We start from the raw sequence: 19,092 nt of genomic DNA on the forward strand, positions 1-19,092 counted from the left end.
AAACTCTGTGCCTTCCTCTATCCCAATAACTCTTAGATTTGGTCTTTAGATGCTGTCTCATAATTCTTGTGTGTTCTGTTCATGGTTTCTAACTTTCTTCACTGTGTGATCAACTTTACTTTCCAGATTATATACTTGGTCTTCATTATCTGACGTCCTTTTTTTTTTTTTTTCCAAGTGATCTAGTCTGTTGGTTATGCTTTCTATTGAGTTTTTATTCTATCCTTAATTTCAAAGATTTGTTTTTTTTTCAGAGTCTCTCTCTCTCTCTTAAAATAATCCTTTGCTACCTGTATTTACTCTCTCTTTTTTGGAGTGATCAATTTTTTGCCTATATTTGCTCATTTAGGTCATTGTTTAATTCACAGATCATTTTAATTATGAACCTTCTGAACTCCTCCTCTGACATTTCATCAACTTCACTGTCCCATGGGTTCTGTTATTATAGTGTCCTGGTTTGTTTGGGGTACTTTCTTCCCTTGTTTTTTTTTTTTTTCATGTTGTCTATGTGTCTTCCTTTCTTGCAGCATGAATCTGAGAAATTACAGTTTTTTCCCTATATTCTTGTAATACCTGTGGAGATTGTCTGTACCTCACCTTGATGTTGGGCTTCTAGACCCTGCTGGTGTCCCTCAGTGTATGCTACTGCCTCTAAGGTTGGTGGAGGCAATAGCAGAGATAATAGTTGCAGTGCCCCAGATGGAAGCAATATCTTACAGAGATGGGGCTGAAAGGGGGGCCTCACACTCTTTGGGATGCCTGCTCTAAGATACAGCTGCTTGAAGGCCCTGTCTGTTTTCAAAAAGGTAGGGGGGGTATTGTGTGGGGAAGGCTATGGTGATGACTGCAGTGCCCCAAGATGGAAGTCAATTAGGCTTAGGCTGGAAGGGGATGGGGCACGAGCTTGGACCTACCCTGAACCTGGGTCCTGAGTAAGTCAAGTCGGTGTGGACAGATCTGGGCTGGGTCTGACTCCTGTGGTAGTCTGCTGGTTCGAAGAGGTGGTCCTATGCTAGAAGCTGGGCTCTGGCCAGTGCCTGCTGGTGGAGGGGAGGCCCCAGGCCTACTGTGAACCTGGTCCCCACACAGGGGCAGTGTGGGTGGATCTGGGCTGCAGGGCTTGACCTCCTGTGGTAGTCTGCTGGTTGGAAGGGGTGGTTCTGTGCCAGAGGCTACTCTCTGGTGGGCTTTAGCCCCACTGGTGGAGGAGTGGACCAGGGCCTATTGTAAGCCTGGGTCCTGTGCAGGCTGTTGTCAATAAGTCCCTTTATCACCTTTCCTTGGTGTCTGGGAAGACAGAGGTCACCACTACGCCCTGGTCTGGGTCTCCACCTGGGAGTCTCCCGATGGCGGAACCATGGATATGGGCAGAAATGAGAAAGTGGGACTCAGGGCAGAAGCCAGACCTGGGTTTCTAGTGTTGGGTGGCTGGCGGCTGCCCATGGGCAGGGTAAATTTGGCGTGAAGGTATCCTGAGCTGCAGCCTGACCTGCCTGCACACCTGGGACTCTCTTTCCTAACATGTAGCTGCAGCTCAGCCAACCCCAGGGGCCATGTTCCACCCACATCAAATCAGATGGTGGCAGCTGGACCCACGGCACTGCCTGGGCCTCGCTTCCCTTTCCTGTGGGCACTGCAAACACCTTGGCTGCCAAGGCCACCACCATGAGGTAAGCGGGGCCTCTGAGCCATTCTTGGTCCGACTGCTGCCCAACCTAGGACTGTACATAAAGGGGTTGTGGTCTGTAAAATGAGATGCGCTGCAGGTTTGCTTTCTAGCAGAACCACCTTTATTTCCCTGCACAGCACACTGGGCGCTCAGCGCGAAGGCCGGCTCTTCCGCGGAGCGCTATTTGCGGTGGTCCTTCTCCCCCAGGAGCCACAGTTTAGCCTTGTACAGAGTGATGTCCTTGTAGACCCTGAAGTGGTTCAGCCTGTGGTCCTGGCGCTTCGGGCTGACCTAGATGGAGGCAGGGGTAGCAGAGCTGGTCAGGAAGGGGAAGAGCTGGACCCAATCGGGCCTCCTTGACAGGTGGCCCCAGGGCTCTCCTGCTAGTGAAACTGCGACACCAGTGCTTAGAGCGTCCTGAGAGCAAGGGGCGTCAGCTCCACAGAACTGGGGCTCTGCCCTGCCTGCTGCCTACATGGAGGGCAGCCTGCGGGTCACCCGGGAAGTCCTAGATTCCGGGGACCTTGCATCAAACACCCCGGTTCACTGTTTTCTCTCATTTCCTGGTACCTGGCCTCCTCCCAGCTTCCTTCAGGGAAAATGGAAGCTGAGAAGTGGCCCCACCCCACCCCTGGGCCCCAGGAAGCCAGACTGCAGCACATCTGTGGCTGGTGCCCCTGGCTGCGTGGACACAGGGAAGGCCGATTCCTGGCTTCCTTCCTGTGAACTGTCCAGTCTTGCAGGACTAACGGAGCAGGAGCAGCTGCTTGTCCCATCGTGGCCCAACTGCGCTGCGGTTCACTTCCCTTTCTACACCGTTTCCTCTTCCTTCTGAGGCAGGGGGCACCACAGCCAGGCTGCCCGAGCCAGCGGCCTCTGTGCTGGGGTGCCAGGGACAGCTGGGGGCAGTGCTGTGCCTGTCCCCGGACAGCATCTGCACACACTAAGTGTTCACCAGGTGCTTGAATGGAAAGGGAGTGTGGTGGGGGGTCACAGTGAGCCAGGGAGAGGGAGCACCTCAGCACATGCACCTTAGAGAAGCTGCCCTGAGGGTCACTCAGGGACGTACATGCTCATTCCATCCCAGTCTGCGAGCGTGTGTGTGAATGTGTGTGTATGTGTGTGTGTATGTGTGTGAGTGTGTGTATTGAGTGTGTGAGTGTGTATGAGTGTGTGAGGATGTGTGTGTATTTTTTTGTGTGTATGTGAATGTGTGTGTGTGAGTGTGAGTGTATGTGTGAGTGTGTGTGAGTGTGTATGTGTGAGTGTGTGTATGTGAGTGTATATGTGTGTGAGTGTGTGTATGTATGTGTGAGCGTGTGTGGGAGTGTGAGTATGTGTGTGTATGTGAGTGTGTATGTATGTGAGTGTGAGTGTGTATGTGTGTGTATGTGTGTATGTGTGAGCGTGTGTGTATGTGTGAATATGTATGTGTGTGAGTGTGTGAGAGTGTGTGTGTTATGTGTGAATGTGTGTGTATGTGTGTATGTGTGTATGTGTGAGTGTGTGTATGTGTGTGTGTGTGAGTGTGTATGTGTGTGTGAGTGAGAGTGGGTATGAGTGTGTGTTGGTGTGTGTGTGAGTGTTTGGACACACACCACACATGAGGATATATTTTCAGCAAGTGTTACCCAGAGACACAAGGCAAAGAGGTGCCCACTGAGCCTTACTTACCAGGGGTCCCTGGGCTGAGGTTGGGGTGCTCTGAACAGGGCAAGGTCCTGCCAGGGACAGGGGTCCTCACATTGTGGTCCATGGAGCACATCAATCACGTCCTCTGCCCCAAGCACAGTGCTCTGAAAGCCCAGCTTCTTTACCTTTGATGTTCCCACAACACCTGGATCTAATCTGGGGGGCTTACTTCCTACCTTGCTCCCTGTGCCACCTGAGGGCACTGTCCCCACATGTGTGATGGACAGACTGAGTGCCGGCAGGCCCCTTGGGACTCAGACACAGCATTCTATCCTCGAGGCCTGGAAGGGTCTAAGCAGGGTAGGCCTGTCTGGGCCCCACATTCGTCCTTCCTGTGGTATGTGCTGACTGTCAGAGATGCCCTGAGGTGCAGGGAGCAACCTTCCCATGGTATGTGAAGCCTCCAGCTCTCTGGTGCTTTGCTAAGACAGCCAATGTCCCCCGGGCAGATCTGTCTTCATAAGGCTCCCTTCCCTCCCACCTCCTTCTCACTGGTCAAGGACTCTATGGACCAAACTTCACTCAGGCCATCCTCCTCTTAAACCAGGCCTGACTTAGGGCCTTCTGTGGTCACCTCTGCATCGTCCAGTTTCAGCAAAATTCTGGCTGAGCAGTGTAGCGAGAGCCACCACACTGGGTGTTGACTGTTCTGGGTGTCTGTGGGCTCCTTGCCGTCTGTCCCCCAGAGCAGGTCTGGTCCCTGCCCTGCCTTCAGCAAGAATACAGCCAGGTCAGCTTAGCCAGGACCCCTCACCCAGAAGTTCCCCCCAGTGATCCCCCCCCACACACCTCCATCCTTTATCCAGCTGCCCAGTCTCTCCCACCCTGCTGGAGCCTCTGCCCTAGCCACAGCCCCCCTTGGATCAAGCCTTCCGTGTGGTCTTTAGAAATCACTGATCCCTGATTCTTTATTCATGTTCAATCAAGGTCTTGAGCAGTTTCCTCTGAAGTCCCCTCTTTCACTGATAGTTAGATCTCCATGGCTGTCCCTTCCCTCCGTGTGGCCTTGCTTCCCCAGCTCTGAGCCACACCTCCTGTTTTTGGGGTGAGCTCTTCTCTGTGAGTGGTGGCCTCCTGGGGATGTCTTCCTGCCTGGAGCAGCACCTGACTGTCCCGGGCTGGGCTTAGGGACTCCTTTCTGCTCTTGCCCATCTGCATCACAGGAGCCTGGCCACGTTTACTGAGCAGGTGCTGTGTGCTGGGCACTGTCCCAGGTACTGCTCCTCTCAGCAACCCTGTGAGGCAGGTTCTGTGGTGTCCCCATTTATGACCAGGATCAGCACCACACAGTGGCTTAGAAACTCACCCCAGGTCTCAGGATAGCAAGAAGGACAGAATTCAAGCCCCTGCCAGCTGGCTGTCACTCTGCTCTCAGCCACTGCCCGCACCACCCTGTGTTCCTACTGCTGCCCAGAGTGGGGGCCTCACTTACCAAGGGCTCTGCCTCCCAGCCGATCTCCTGACTTTCCGTCTGTGTCTCTGGGTACCTCTTCCGGGGTCTCTGAGCAGCATGGTGAACGAGATTCAGAAACCTGACTGGGAGAGGAGGCTCAAGTTAGAAGCTGCCCGTGTCCTTTTCCTGGCCACACCACTCCAGGGCCACAGAATTCTGTGTGCAGAGCCAGGGCCTGAGACAGGGGCGTCTGGTTCTCAGCCATGTGTCAGCAAATGTTTCCAGTTCAAACTGTGCCAGGCACTGTTCTGGACCCTGGAGCAGGGCTGTGACAGACATGGCCCCCCGGGGAGTCCAGGGCAGGCAGGAACAGAGGTCAACTCCTCTGTTCTCAGAACATGTGGGTGCTGCCCTCTTGCACCTCTCTATCATGCGGGGTCCTTCCACAGCCTCCCGCCTGACACCCTGGACCACCTGTGCCCACCTGCCCCAACAGTCCCACATCCCCTGCCTGACGAACGCACCTGTTCTCCATGCTGTTGCCCATGATCCCACCCCACACACTGGTGGAGGCACTTACAGGCTGCCCTCTTGCCTCTGCCTCATTGTGCTGAGACCCCTGGGCTCACCCCACTGCCTGTCACCAGGTAAAGTGGAAACATGAACAGGACTGTGTTTACTGAGCATGGTGAGGCGGGTTCAGCTCTAAGCACCTGTGGTATTTTGCTTGGTCCTTCCAACAACTCTAAGAAGTGGGCTGAGAGGTCAACAACCTGGCTGAAGCCCACAGTTAAGGAGCGGCAGCACCAGGACGTGAATCCAGTTCCTAGGCCTTCAGAACCCGTGTGAGTAATGTCTGAACATCTGTGAATGAATGACTCCTATTTTCAGGCCATCGGGGACTCTTGTGGATGACAGTAATGAGTTGGCATGTGTTTGCACATCAGTCTCTCTGAGCCTGGTCAGTAGAGTCTAGTCTCGAGACCACAGCAGAGGACCCTAAGGTTCCCTGCAGCGACTCTGCCTGCGAGTTCTCTGAGCCCCCTGCCTCTCTCTGCCCCACCTCACGCAGTCTCCGACCTCAGGACTTACCATCTTCAGGTTCCTCCAAGTTATCATGCCACGACATGGGCTTCCTGGTGATTGTGTGAACTGGAGAAGAGCAGGGACACAGTGCAGGTCAGAGCCCAACCCCTGCCTCCTGCCACTCACCCTAGACCAGGCTCTCATTCTGCACCTGTGGAGTGCCTGGGCCTGGGGGGTTCTGGCTGGGTGCTGGGAACAAGGTCCCACAGCCCTCGAGGACCTAGGGTCTGGCCTGGCACTGTCCAGGGCAGTGGTCACAATCCACAGGATACTAGGATTTATGTTTATTAATTCACTCATTTATTACAGTGAGCTAACCCTAACCCTAACCCTAATCCAGCCCTCTTTACTTTTATTTTGAGATCAGTCTCTGTTGAGGTCATCCTTAAACTTGCAATCTCCCTGCCCCAAGCTCCCTGTTGCCAGGATACAGGTGTGTGTCACCATGCCCAGGAGTAAAAAGTCTTCTGAGCATGCACCCCTAAGATATGAAANAGGAATCTGCACCTGGGAGGCTGTCCAGGTGAATGCCACCAGGGAAGTCCCTCCTCCTTTTTGTGCAGTTTTCCTAAGCAGTGAGTGATCAGGGTGCAGACTGTTTTCACTGGCCGTGTGTCCACCCAGCACTCGAGGAAGAAAGCACCATGGGGCAGGTCGTGTGCTGCAGTGTTTCTTGAGTCTTCAGTTCTCTGGAGAAGATAGAATGTGGAATGGAAAACTGCTCCATTCAAAGGCCCCAAATCAAGCCTAGGAGACACTGGTGTAGAAGTTAGAAGCTTTTCCTGGAGGACATGCCCATCAGGTTCATTTTACCTGGGCTGAAAAAATTTCTAATTCAAGGAGAAATCACTGCTTGGTGCAAAGTCAAAAGATTGATCCCACCATTCACAAGCTGCCCAGCTGCTCCAGCTGCACCAGAGCTGGGCTTCAGGGTGGTCCTGGGGTTCAGGGTGGACTTAACACACTCAGAGGGACTGTGTGGGCAGTGCCTTTATGCAGAGGAGACATGCGACGGTCACCAGGGCTGAGTGAGTAATAGGTGACGCCTGGGCTAGGATCCCTGCTAGAGCCACAAGGCCCTGGCAGGTCGTGTGGCCCCTCCCCTCCTCTCCCTACTGCTGTGTTCCATGTTGACTGTTGACTGCTGACACAGAGTAGGTTTGGGCCCAAAAATAACCATGTGCAGAGTTGCCTGGAGAGGAAGGCAGGTCCTTCAGAGGCGCTCTGCCTGTCCACTAAGTATAAAAGGACTGAGGGAGACCCTTGGGGGTTGGGGACCCAGAGCGAGGCGTGGGTGGCTCCAGGGCAGTGGAGAACGGGTTTGCTTTTCCATCGCACCCGAGTCTGGTCCTTCACAGCTGGTGTAGATCGTGGGGCCTCATCTCCTGAGATCTGACAGCAGCCCAGTGAGGTGGCCTGGGGACGGGCTGGGCCTCCTGTTCTTCTCCTGGGGGTGTGGACGCCCACAGATGACGGCTGACTTGCAGAATCACAGCACTGCTGAGTGAGGGACCGGGGAGGGTGGAAGCCCTTAGATCCTGAGGACAGGGCTCCTGAGTAGCCGAGGCTTCCAGATCATGTCCTGACCCCTGGCACTAGGACTTCCCTCAGTCCTTTTCTCAAATCCTCCTGCCCAAGCTTCATGGCAGGATGGAGTTGATGCTGTGGAGGAGTAAGCACAGGCGTTTTCCGAACCATAAATCCTTCCTTTTCCTCTGACTTCAAGCACCAAACATGACACAGTTTCCTACCAAGGGCGTGCTCAGAGGGTCTTTGGAAGGGGAGCCTGTGGCCTTGCATTCCCACCATCTTCACACTGTCCATCGTCACTCAGTGTGTTTGGGAGCCCAGGTGACCACTCTTACATACTGGGGTGCCCTTTTGCCCCAAGTGGCTCAGAGCCCAGAATATTATAAACCAACTGTCACAGGAGTGTCCTACAGAGAAGGAACTCCCCTTCATTGACGCACCCTGCATGGCATCCTTGGGAGTTGACTGGAGAGGTGGCCGTTGGGCTGGCGCTTGGTTGTCTAAGGAGCTGAGTCTGTGGCTCTGTGGTCTTGGTGTCTGCTTGGCTCAGCCTCAGGACCAGCCTGGTGAGAAGGGGCGAGGCCCCAGGAGCGCTGGGCGGGCACCTGCTGCCTCTTCCTTCCCCACCATGACTCTTGGAGGCCATGGGGAGTATTACCTCCTTTTGGATAGGCCCCTCCACGGCCACCTTGACTTTGCTGACAATGAGGAATCATGGACTCTGGTTCTGTTTGCAGTGCTGTGTGGAGTTGTCAACTGAGCCGGTTCCCTCCCTGTGCCCTGGCCATCTACCATGGAGGGAGGGAGTCTGGAGGATAGATGCTCTTTGAACATGGAGGCTCTCTGCATCACCTTTGAGGGTGTGGGCCACCAGGTTCAGACCCCAGCTGACAGCTCAGGGGACACTGCAGTGCTCAGTCGTCTCAGTGGTCACGTCTGTAGTGTGCAGGAACAGGGCTCACACCTAATGTGCAGAATACAGGAAGCATCTCCCCAGTTCCTGCTGGGATTTGGAGATTGGTGGTGTGCTGGAGAGACCTAAGTATGCAGGGCCTCCAGCAGCTGGACGTTCCTCCTAGGTGGTGTTTCCAGCCTCAGAGTTTGTGATCTGGCCAGAAGCACATGGCCCCAAACACCTTTTCCACTTGTGCCTTGGAAATCTCTGTAGACCCACGTGCTCAACTGCCTCGGGTGCCGTGATCTCTGACTGTCAGAAGATGGGCTTATGTATTTAGTGAAAGATTATGAACAAAATATAAATAATATTGTTGTGTTTTTCAAGATTCATATAAAAATATGGATACACATTGTTAGCAGCACTAAAGTGAAGGCAAATTAGCCTGGATGCCTCAAAGATGACTTTCTTTCTGTGAAGCTGCCCAGCTAGTCTAGTTCTCAGCCGAGTGAAGGCCAGTTGGTTTCAGCAGACAAATTAAGTAGCAGCGGCTAGACATTAGCTGGGGCAGATAACAAAAAAATCTTCTTACAAAATGATTTTAATCTTTGTAATTTTTTTGTGGGCATTGATCTTGTGTGGCCTAATATGTACTACCATATTTTGCTGGGAGGTCACAAATGTACTTTACATAGAATTTTCAGTAGTGTCAACTTTGGGTTTATAATTCACTTTTGTCCATGCTGTTTTTCTTTTTGAATGCTTTTGAACTGTTGTTTTGATATTGTGTGGTTTTGTTGTTGTTTCTGTGTGTGTGTGTGTGTGTGTGTGTGTGTGTAAGCATACACATGATCCAATATGGCTTCCTGTCACTGCACAAATCAGAGTCCTGCTCTTCATATGCAGCCAGACTCTAAAGAGCACAACCTCCATCCTCTTACAAACAATTGTGAATCAACACTAAAAGCTAACCTATAATATTGAGGAAAACATTGATCTAATGACACAATAATGATAATGTAGGAAATGATTATTATCAAATTCATTTGGCAAAATAACCAATCAGTATTCTTCAATATCTTTGAAGGTATCAAAGTCCACAACTAAATGCAGGGTGGGATCCTGAATGAGATCTTGGGACAAGATGAGGCCTTCGTGGAAGAACCGGTGAGCCGTGACTCCCAGGTCCTGGCGGGCGTGGCCTGGTGGCCGCAGTGAGGGTGGGAGAGGCTGGGTGAGGACCAGCAGCTCTGCTCAGATGGCCAGCTTTGCTGCAGGTCTTCTCTGCATGTAGCACAAGGCGCATCTGAAGGCTTTGCAGACTGGCTGCCACGGGGAGGGGTGACCGAGGGGAAACCCTGATGCTGTGCTGTTCTGCTTCTCTGGTGGCCCTCCCTGGCGGTTCCATGGCTGTGTTCCTGTAATGGTCCCTAGCTGTCAGATTTGGTGCAAGTGCTTCTGTGTGTTCCAGCACATTTCAAAGCATAGAAAGGGTTAAAGTCATTCATGACATAATTGTCCAGGGAGCTTGCTATTTCCTCCCTCATTAGACGTAAGAGGCAATCATCTTCCTAAAAGCCCCATAACACATTCTGGCCCCCAAGGGACCTCAGCAGTCACTTTAAGGGAAGGCTGAACACTTTTTCTGGTGGGCTGAGTCTCAGTTAAGCTGTACCAGGTTCAGCTTATCCTGAGCCCTTCCCACAAGCCCAGGATCTGGATCCAGAAAAGCCAGAAAACAGTTCCCACCAGGGACACAGCATCTCTAGCATGAGGGACACAAACCTGAGGGTCCAGAGCTTACTTTTCTGATATCATGCTTGAGAAAAACTTATTGACCCTTGTCAAAGTGTCATATTTCAAAGTTTTGAATATTCATATGATAAGAAAAATCACAAGTGATAAATAAAATAAGTTAGGCAATAGAATATTGAGCACTTTTTTACAAATTCTGAAAGTTTTAAATGATATCAAATATACTGGTAGAATGGCAAATAAGGAAAAAGCTTGTGAAGCATGGCAGGACAATTCTACAGAAAAAGCTGCATATTAATATACTCAAAGAATTTCTTCCCCGTGTAGCAGCACAGACGAATATTCTTCCTTTGTTTTATGAAATGAAAGGATTGACATTGACTAATGAGTATTGAAAGCAAGAAAATTCTATTATGTTAATAAGTACAGAAATATGTTGAAAAAATAAAAAAGGATTTTTAGGCAGAGTAATATTTGGCAGAAAACTTTAAAAGCTCTATGCATTTGGTTAGCTGAGGGCCAGCAGGATGAAGGGGCAGCAATGTAGACACAGCTTCTGCAGAGAACTTCAGCTCATGTGACATACTTTTGATTTTCTGCTCTATTAACTCTTCAGGCTTTGCTGAATCAATGTATATCTTCATTTTTGATTATATTTCTCCTTGGATACCTTATTAATAGTGTTTGAATTTCACTTTACAAAAAATCATGTATTGCACAAGTTACATCTCAAGGAAAAGAATTTTCCCAGCTTTCTAGAGACGATGTACTTTTCTATCATGCTCATTCCATCCAGTCTTGCCGAATTTCATTGTTCCTTTTTACTTTTGGTGTATGATATGGCCGAAAGGGAAATATTTCACACTTTAAAGAAATACATTTTTTATTTCTATTAGTGAGTTTTCTTTAGAAATTAGTTTTGAAATGTGTTCATATCCTTTTATAAACTTTTCAAACTTGTATAAAAGTTACACAGATTCTTCAAAATAGCAATTAAAGAAGTATACAACATTCCTGTATGTATGCATGGTGTCCATCATTCCAAGTCTGGGAGGAAGAAACTTGGTTGCATCTTAACTGATACATAAAATCCTAACAATTTTACATATTTATGACATACATGTCAGGTTTTAATACATGCATATAGACAAAACATATTTTTATATTTTTAAGTCAAATGTACCTCTTACCTGGTGTATAAAACATGAAACATTTTAATATTTATATACATTTTGCAATATTATATTCATATTAAACACTATCCCCTTGGACATTTATCTTTTTAATAGGAAAAATACTCAAAATCCTTTCTTCCAGGTTTTTGAAATACACAGTAAGTTCTCACTCTCCATAGTCATCCTACTGTGCAATAGCATACCAGAACTGCTTTCTCCTGTATAACTGTAACTTGGTACCCATGGATCAAATTCTCCCCACCCTCATAAGAATTGTGTTACTTTTAGTTCCTATTTTATCTTTATGCAGCAACAGCTTATTTTAAAATTATTTTCTCTTATGTGTATATTATTCTGAATTTTTCCATTTCCTATAGCTATTTTACAATACCACATTTAATTTATTTTATACAGTCAAAAATACTGTCTTAATTCTGAGATTTCTAGATCCCTATTGGGTCTCCTATGGCTAGCATAGGGGCAGCACACAGTAGGCACTCAATGAGTTTCTGTGAAGGGAATTATAACCCTAAGACTGTTTACTATGGTTTGGATGTGAGATATCCCCCAAAAGCTCATTTTGAGGCAATGCAAGAAAGCTTAGAGGTGAAATCAGTGGGTTATGAGAGGCTTAAAATAAAGAGCATTAATCCACTTTAATGGATTAGCTGGGTGGTAAATGTAGGCAGGTAGGGTGGAGGAGGTAGGTCACTGGGGGCATGACTTTGGGGTATATATTTTGTTGCTGGTGAGAGGAACTCTCTCTGCATCCTCGTTGCCATGTTCTGAGGGGCTATGTTCCTTTGAATTCTTCCTCCATGGTGTTCTGCCACACCTCATGCCCAGAGCAACTGAGTTGGCCAACCATGGACTGAGGCCTCTGAAACCTTGAGAGTCATATAAACTTTTTCTCTTCTAAAATTGTTCTTGTCAGGTAATTTGGTCACAGTGCTGAAAAAGCTGATCAAAATAGAAACTGGTATTGGAAGTGGGTTGTTGCTGTGATTACCATAACCATGTGGTTCACAAACTTTTAAAGTTGGTTTGTGGGGGCAGGAATTTTGAAAAGTTTAAATATGTAAACTGGAAATACTTTAGAATATTGTACACAGAGATTAATGGATGATTTTGTGGGAGCTCAGAAGGCCAAAATGTCAATAGAACTGTGGACAATAAAGACTGGGCTCATGAGGTTTCAGAAGAAAAGGAGGATACTACTGGAAATTGGACTGGAGACTCTTCATGTTACATTCCAGCAAAGAAGATGTTCTGCAACTTTCTATGAGACTGAATTTAAAGGTGATGGACTAATTAATCTGGTGGAGGAAATTTCATGGCAGTTTGCAATTCAGGCAGTGGAATGGATATTGTTGGCAGCTTTTAGCCAAGTTTACTATGATAATCAGGAGTATAAAGCAAAGTAAAAAAAGATGAAAAGCTTGCTATTTGGCCAGAAAATTGCAAATAAACTGGGGTTAAGAAAGGTATGGTTGTTAAAGGGATTACAGTCACTGAAGAAATGGTAAATACTTTAACCAGAAGTAGTAGGACAGTTTGAGGGCATCTTAGGAATTGGAAAGACCACACCCACCTCAGACTTATAAGCGGTAAAGTAAAAATTTCTTTGTAAAGAGAACACGAGGGCGTCCTGCTCGCACAGGGAGAGGACTAGGAAGTTGTTTCAGTGTGCTCAGTCACTCAGGCACTTCGAGTCTGCTGCAGCTGGGGTCCCAGGTGGTGGCTACTGCTTGAGATGGTCAGACCTTGGCAGGAACCATGTTGTGCTAGTTCCGCAATATTGCAGGTTACAGGAGTTAGGGGGTCATGGAGGCTTCCACTGAGATTTCAAAAGGTGAGGAAGACCAAGCTAAGTGCAGCAGGATTGGGTCTCTGTGGGCAGACCTTGAGAGGGCAATGCATGGAGAGGTGTGGAGGAAGCCAAAGCTGAGTGGAGACTTCCAAGACTAGATGCCAATAACATGGAGTGTAGGCCAAGGAAAACCCAAGGAACCCAAGTAGAAACAAACCAATGGGAAAGTCATGTGGGGTGCAACCAGCAAAGCCATAGGTGGGGAGCTGCACAAGCCCCTTGGGGGAACACCACAATGTCATGTGCCCCAGAGGCTGGAAGTGGAGCTACGGGACTTTCTGTCCAGCTCAGTTTTGGTCTTATGTTGGTGTCATCCCTTCCTTCAGTGGCCCTAATTCTTCCTCTTGGAATAGAATGTTTATTCTGTGTGTTTATGTATTGGATATACACAACTTGCTTTTGATTTTTACCAGGACTTACACACTGAGAGTTTGCCTTGAATCTCAAAGGAGACTTTGGACATGGACTCTGGGGCAGTGATGGAACTGATGAGACTGTGGGGACTCTTGGAAATGGACTAATGTATCTTGCATTGAGAGATGGTCATAAACTTTTGGGACAGAGGTGGAATGTTACAGTTTAGATATGAAGTGTCCCCCAAAAGCTCATGTGTGAGACAATGCAAGAAAGTTTAGAGGTGAAATTATCAGGTTACAGAAGCCTTAACCTAATGTGTGCATTGACCCACTTGAAGTAATGAACTGGGTGGTAACTGTAGTTTGGTAGGTTGTGGCTGGAGCAGCGGGGATCATGCATTTGGGTTCTATATTTTTGCCTGACGAGCAGAGCTCGCTCTCTCTGCTTCCTTGTGTGAGGTCCTGAGCTACTTTACTCTGCCACACTCTTGTGCCTTGATGTTCTGTCTCACCTGGTGCCCAGAACGATGCACTGAGACCTCTGAAACTGAGAGCCAAGGAAAGTTTTCCTTCTCTGAAATTGTTCTTGTGGGTCTTTTGGCCCTAGCAGACAAAAGACTGACAAAAACACTGCTGAAACTTGCAGAATGTAGGATCAGTAGATAAGCTGCTTGAGCTAATGTGGTCCTATCCAGAATATCTAAGAAATAAAAAAAATCTCAAAATGGACTGAAGAGCTGAATCGCTGTTTCTCCTGGGAAGATGGCCTGCGGCCACGGTGTAAACATGCTCCACATCTGCACTTGTTGGGAAAATCTGTCAAAACCACACTGAGTTACTGCCCCGAGGCTCTTAGAGTGGCTGCTGCCAAGAAGTGGAGGACGGGAATGCCCTGCAGAGTGTGGCTGTGAGGGCTGTTAGCAGCACGGAGCTCCTGAGAATTTAAAGACACAGCTAGAGAGAGGAAGTCGAGCTCTCCTGCTGCTGGGTTCATGTGCAAAGGAAAGGAAATGAGTGTGTTGAGGCAGGGCCTGCTGCTGCGTCCACTGCAGCCCTGTGCTCAGCAGGCAAGAAGGGAAGCCTCTGACTGGCCACCGTGGAGAATGGACAAAGAGCAGGAGGCACCCAAACACGGCACAGTGCTACTCAGTCTCACAGTCATAGGTGGAGGCCCTTCCACATGTGAGCACAGGATGAACTTGAAGGACTTGATGTGAAGTGCAATAAGCCAGGCACAGAGGACCTCAAGGACCTCCAGATCTACTCCTATCTGAAAGCTGAAACACTTGATCTCGCAGAAGTTGAGAGTAGAACCGGGATGAGCAGAGGTGGGGGAGGTGGGGCAGACGAGAGAGGTTGGTCAGTGGGCGCACTGTTCCAGACACAGAAAAAGAGTAAGTTCTGGGCTGCTGCCCTCGGGGGTGAACATATCATGCATTTCAGATAGCTAGAAGACAGTCTTCTCGCCAAGCAGAAATGACAGAAGGAGAATTGCATTTAGAAATCAACTAAAACCCGCTAAGGGATGACTCAAGTAATTTACCAAAAATAAGGAAGGCACTTTTTTCATTCTCAAGGTCTTTGCAGCATTTTGGGGTTGGCAACCTGCAAGAGAAGAGGACCACTGGGGCCTCCCGAACACCCACTCTCCTCTGTGCTCCTTTTTTTCCTCCTCAGTAGGAAAAAAAAAAAAAAGCATTTGAAACTTTTCTCGCCATTTCCTGACGTCAGTGCAATGTCTTATATTCAGCAATGAAGCTTGTCAGAGTTGGGCATCGGCACTAAGTCCTCAAGATGGGGCATCCCCAGGGAGCTCCTGAGCAGCAGGCTTGTGATCTGCTCAACTCTTCCTAGTATCTGTCCAGCCCAGGTAAGCACGTACATTCAGAGAGCGAGGCACGCCTCTGCTTGGAATTGAAGGATACGCCCAAAGTTCTGTCCCAATCTTTGAAACAGGGTGTGTTTTCAGATGCACAGATTATCACCATATGCTGGTTTAGCTTCAAAGATCCTGTGTTACTAGTGTATTGCAGAATCTGATTGTAGGGACACTCTGTCTCCCTCAACTGTTTCTGTGACTCCATGTTGCAGAAGCAGTGTCACCTGCTGCGTTGTTTCTCATGTCACAGCGATGAATGTCATCATCCCCTCCTAAAGAGTTACGCAGTGAATTGGTTAGTAAACTGTTGTTTTAATGTAAATTGTAGAACAAGTATGGTGGTGCATGCCTGAAACCCCAGCTACCTGTGAGGCAGAGGCAGGAGGACCATGAGTTTGAGGTCAGCCTAGGAAACTTAGAAAGATCCTCTCTCAAAAAAAGAAAAGAAAGTAGCTATGGGTTTTAATCATCCCACATATTGTAGAAATTGCTGAATGAATGTTGAAAGGACAGTGTGGGAGGAACATGTGGAGGCCCCAGTGATGAGGGCTGTCACTGGGAAGGTGTGACTACAGGTTTTGGAGGTAAAAGCTCCAAGAGATCCAAGGGACAGTTGAAAGTACCCATTTACTGTACAAAACCTAAAGACTTTACAGAAAAGAATGCATGTTGTTAGGGTAATTTAGGAAAATTACATGTCCCATCCATCCCAAGACTGCCTGGAATCTAAATATGTTCATCTTCTCTAAATAAATAGCAGTGTATCCCTTCTAAAAAATCCAGTTCCCAAAACTTTCCATGATATCCAAAACCCAAAGACCAAGGAAGAGAGAAGACCAACCAGGGTTCCACAGGAGGTTCATCCTTCCCACCTTCTGAGTGGCCCCAGCTGGAAATTGCTCTCTCCTGGGCCATTGCCATGTTCTACGTCATCATCGTGCTCAGAGGCTCCCCGATAGCCTTGCTTTCCTGTGTGGGTCACATCTCCACATGCCCATGGACTTCTCCCTTAGCAATCTTTTCCACCCTGGAGCTCGGTTTCAGCACACCACTGTGCACCAGAGGCGTCAAACCTGGGCATCAGCTCTGCAGGCTGTGCCGTGCAGCTGTGTGTGTCCCTCTGTGGGGGCCACAGAATGCAGCTTGCTGGTGGTGATGTCCTTCCACCACTGCGTGGCTGTCTGCCGCCCTTGTGCTACTCCATCTTCATGCACCCTCTGCTCTGCTGGAAGCTGGCACTCAGCGCCTGGCTGTCTACCCTGACAGGGTCTCTCATCCTGTTCCCGGTCACACTCCAGCTGCCCTTCTGTCCCCATCACCTCCTGGATGGCTTTCTGTGTGAGGTGCCTGTCCTCAGACGCCTGGCCTGTGGAGACACCACCGCCAATGAGTGGCAGATGACCATCACGGCTGTCATCTTCATCATGGTCCCTGTGGGGCTGATCCTGGCTTCCTATGGCTGCATAGCTCAGGCTATGAGGAGCATGAAGTCAGAGGAGGGAAGGAAGAAAGCCACTGCCCCCTGATCCTCCCACCTCCTCGTGGTCTTCATGTTTTATGGGACAGTGGCCATGGTGTACACTGACCCTCAGAGCAACTTCGCTTCAAAGAACGGCAAGTTTTTCACCTTCTTCTACACTGTGGTCACACCCCTGTTGAATCCTCTCATCGACACCCTGAGGAACAAAGAGGTACAGGATGCTTGGCTGAGACAGCTGGGAAAGTGGGCAAGCCAGGCTGGTGGCCATCATGTGAACCAGACAGGAAGTCCAGAGCCATGAAAAGCTTCCGCTCTCCATTAGAGAGTCCTGGAAATCACTCTAAAATGGTTTGTGCTCAGTGCCAAGCTGACTTTTATTCCTCTAATTTTACACATCATTTGCTTAAAAACAAAATGTAAATTTAATAGTAGTTTTGGAAAGTGGTAGGTGCTCACAATATATTTGGATAGGAAATAAAAGTAGTTGTACAGTTAACCCAAGTGATTATTTCTAAAGCAACACAATTTTCATAAATTAACATTTTAGAATTATCAAATAGATGCTCATGGATTATTTGCTATTTAAATTTAAAAATTTTTAAATGGTAGAACTTGGTTTCAAGGGTTACATTGTGCAAGCCTGAAGGGAGGATTTTCCCTCTATTGATTACCAACTGTCATGCCAAAAGTCAGTATGGCATGATGGATCTCACACCAATATTGCTAGCTGCTAGACCCATCAAATGGGCAGCAGCCGGCTGGATGAATGGGTCTATATTGAGTCCAGACCTGACCATGGATTTACCTTCATCCCAAATTATACCCATACCCACTATGCACAAGCTTGTGTGACACCACCCTTTGCCATGCTAATAATCAATGATACTGATGGCATAAATATCACTCATACAGAGATCCCTTGTGCAGTCAATACATCCTGCTGGCTCACAAATTGTCTAACCCCTGCTGTGAAAGCTATACGTATATTTAAAATCAGAGTGCCCCCAGCAATCTGGCTTCCAGTGACCCTGTCCAGAGAGAGAGGAGGAGTCCATGGGGCATGGAGATGAAGAACCTTCTGAATGAGATCCTACATCAGACAAGGCATGCAATTAGCCTCATCATCCCTGGGATTATTGCCCTGTGACCACCATCGCAGCCACAACCACTGTCACTGCTTCCCTCACTCAGAGTATCCAGACTGCTCAGACTGTGAACAATGTGTCCACTGCCATGGCATAAGCCTTTGCCATCCAAAATGACTTAAATAAACTGACCTGAGCTGCTATTTTAGTCATTCAGCAAGAACTAGACCTCACCAGGAACAACTAGATATTCTGTTTATGTTGCAGAGGCTCAATTGTGACCCTGAGTTTCATAGCATTTGTGTCACCTAATATGCTGTGTCTAACAATGTAACCTTAGACTTCTCCAGTTTTTCTCTGCATATGAAGGGCACTTGGGATACTAACTATGTTATGACTATGCAAAACCTTACTAAGGCAATTGTCAAAATCAATGAGACGAAGGTGTCTATCTTGACAACCTCTTCTTTCTTCCAGGGACTGACTGAACATTGGGAAAACCTGATAGCCAGATTAACTAATCCTTATAACGCTATTACCCTGGCCCTACTGGTTATTATAGTGATAATATTTTCTTGTGTTGTGAGATGCTTATGTAACCATGTAAAGTCCCCTGAATGAAAAACAACAATGCTGGCTGAAGTCCTTGTGGCACAGTCAGAGTGGGGAGATGTGGGGACAGGTGCATGGAGTACTGAATATGTGGCATACTTAGGGCACCTGAGTGGCAGACCACTCTCCTCGTGCTAGGTACACGAGTGGCAGATGCTTACCTGTAGGCACGCGCTGGAGCGTGAGGCCACATGTTGTGGTCCCAGCGCTTGCTCCACGGTCTGCTCCTCAGTTGGTCGCTGCAAGGACAGTTGGCTAGAAATTGTGTTGGTGGCTGCCTGTAATCTGCCTAGCTGCTGCCTGAGTATATATACATGGTAACTGCTCAATAAAATCAGATATGCTTCCAGCTTGGTCTCCAGAGGTCTTGAATAGTGACTCCACAGCCACACTTTCCTCTACCCTGTTCTGCGGACCTCTTTGCTGGGCAGAGAGAGAGCCCACACAAGTAGCTGCTGGGGAGAGGGTGTTGGGAACTATGGTACATGCCCAGCTGGTGTTCCAAACTGGGAGATGCCCCAACTAAAGATAGTGATGAAGATGGTCCAAGATGGAGGTGGCTGCTTTCATTGGTGGGTGTCGTGTTGGGAGGGGGAAGCCGGACAATGGCATTGG

The 19,092-nt window shown here is 48.5% G+C and overlaps 1 protein-coding gene across 1 annotated transcript; it reads right to left on the minus strand.

Moving 5' to 3' along the window:
• Positions 1–966: 966 nt before the first annotated feature.
• Positions 967–6,328, minus strand: Fam183a (family with sequence similarity 183 member A). Its single transcript, XM_048797503.1, has 3 exons — positions 5,847–6,328; positions 4,794–4,897; positions 967–1,960 (listed from the first exon to the last, which is right to left on the minus strand). Exons 1-3 carry the CDS (start codon positions 5,881–5,883, stop codon positions 1,850–1,852), a joined length of 252 nt encoding a protein of 83 aa, XP_048653460.1. The 5' UTR covers positions 5,884–6,328; the 3' UTR covers positions 967–1,849.
• Positions 6,329–19,092: the final 12,764 nt, after the last annotated feature.

Source organism: Marmota marmota, unplaced genomic scaffold (assembly GCF_001458135.2).
Source record: "Marmota marmota marmota unplaced genomic scaffold, marMar, whole genome shotgun sequence".
NCBI lineage: Eukaryota > Metazoa > Chordata > Mammalia > Rodentia > Sciuridae > Marmota > Marmota marmota.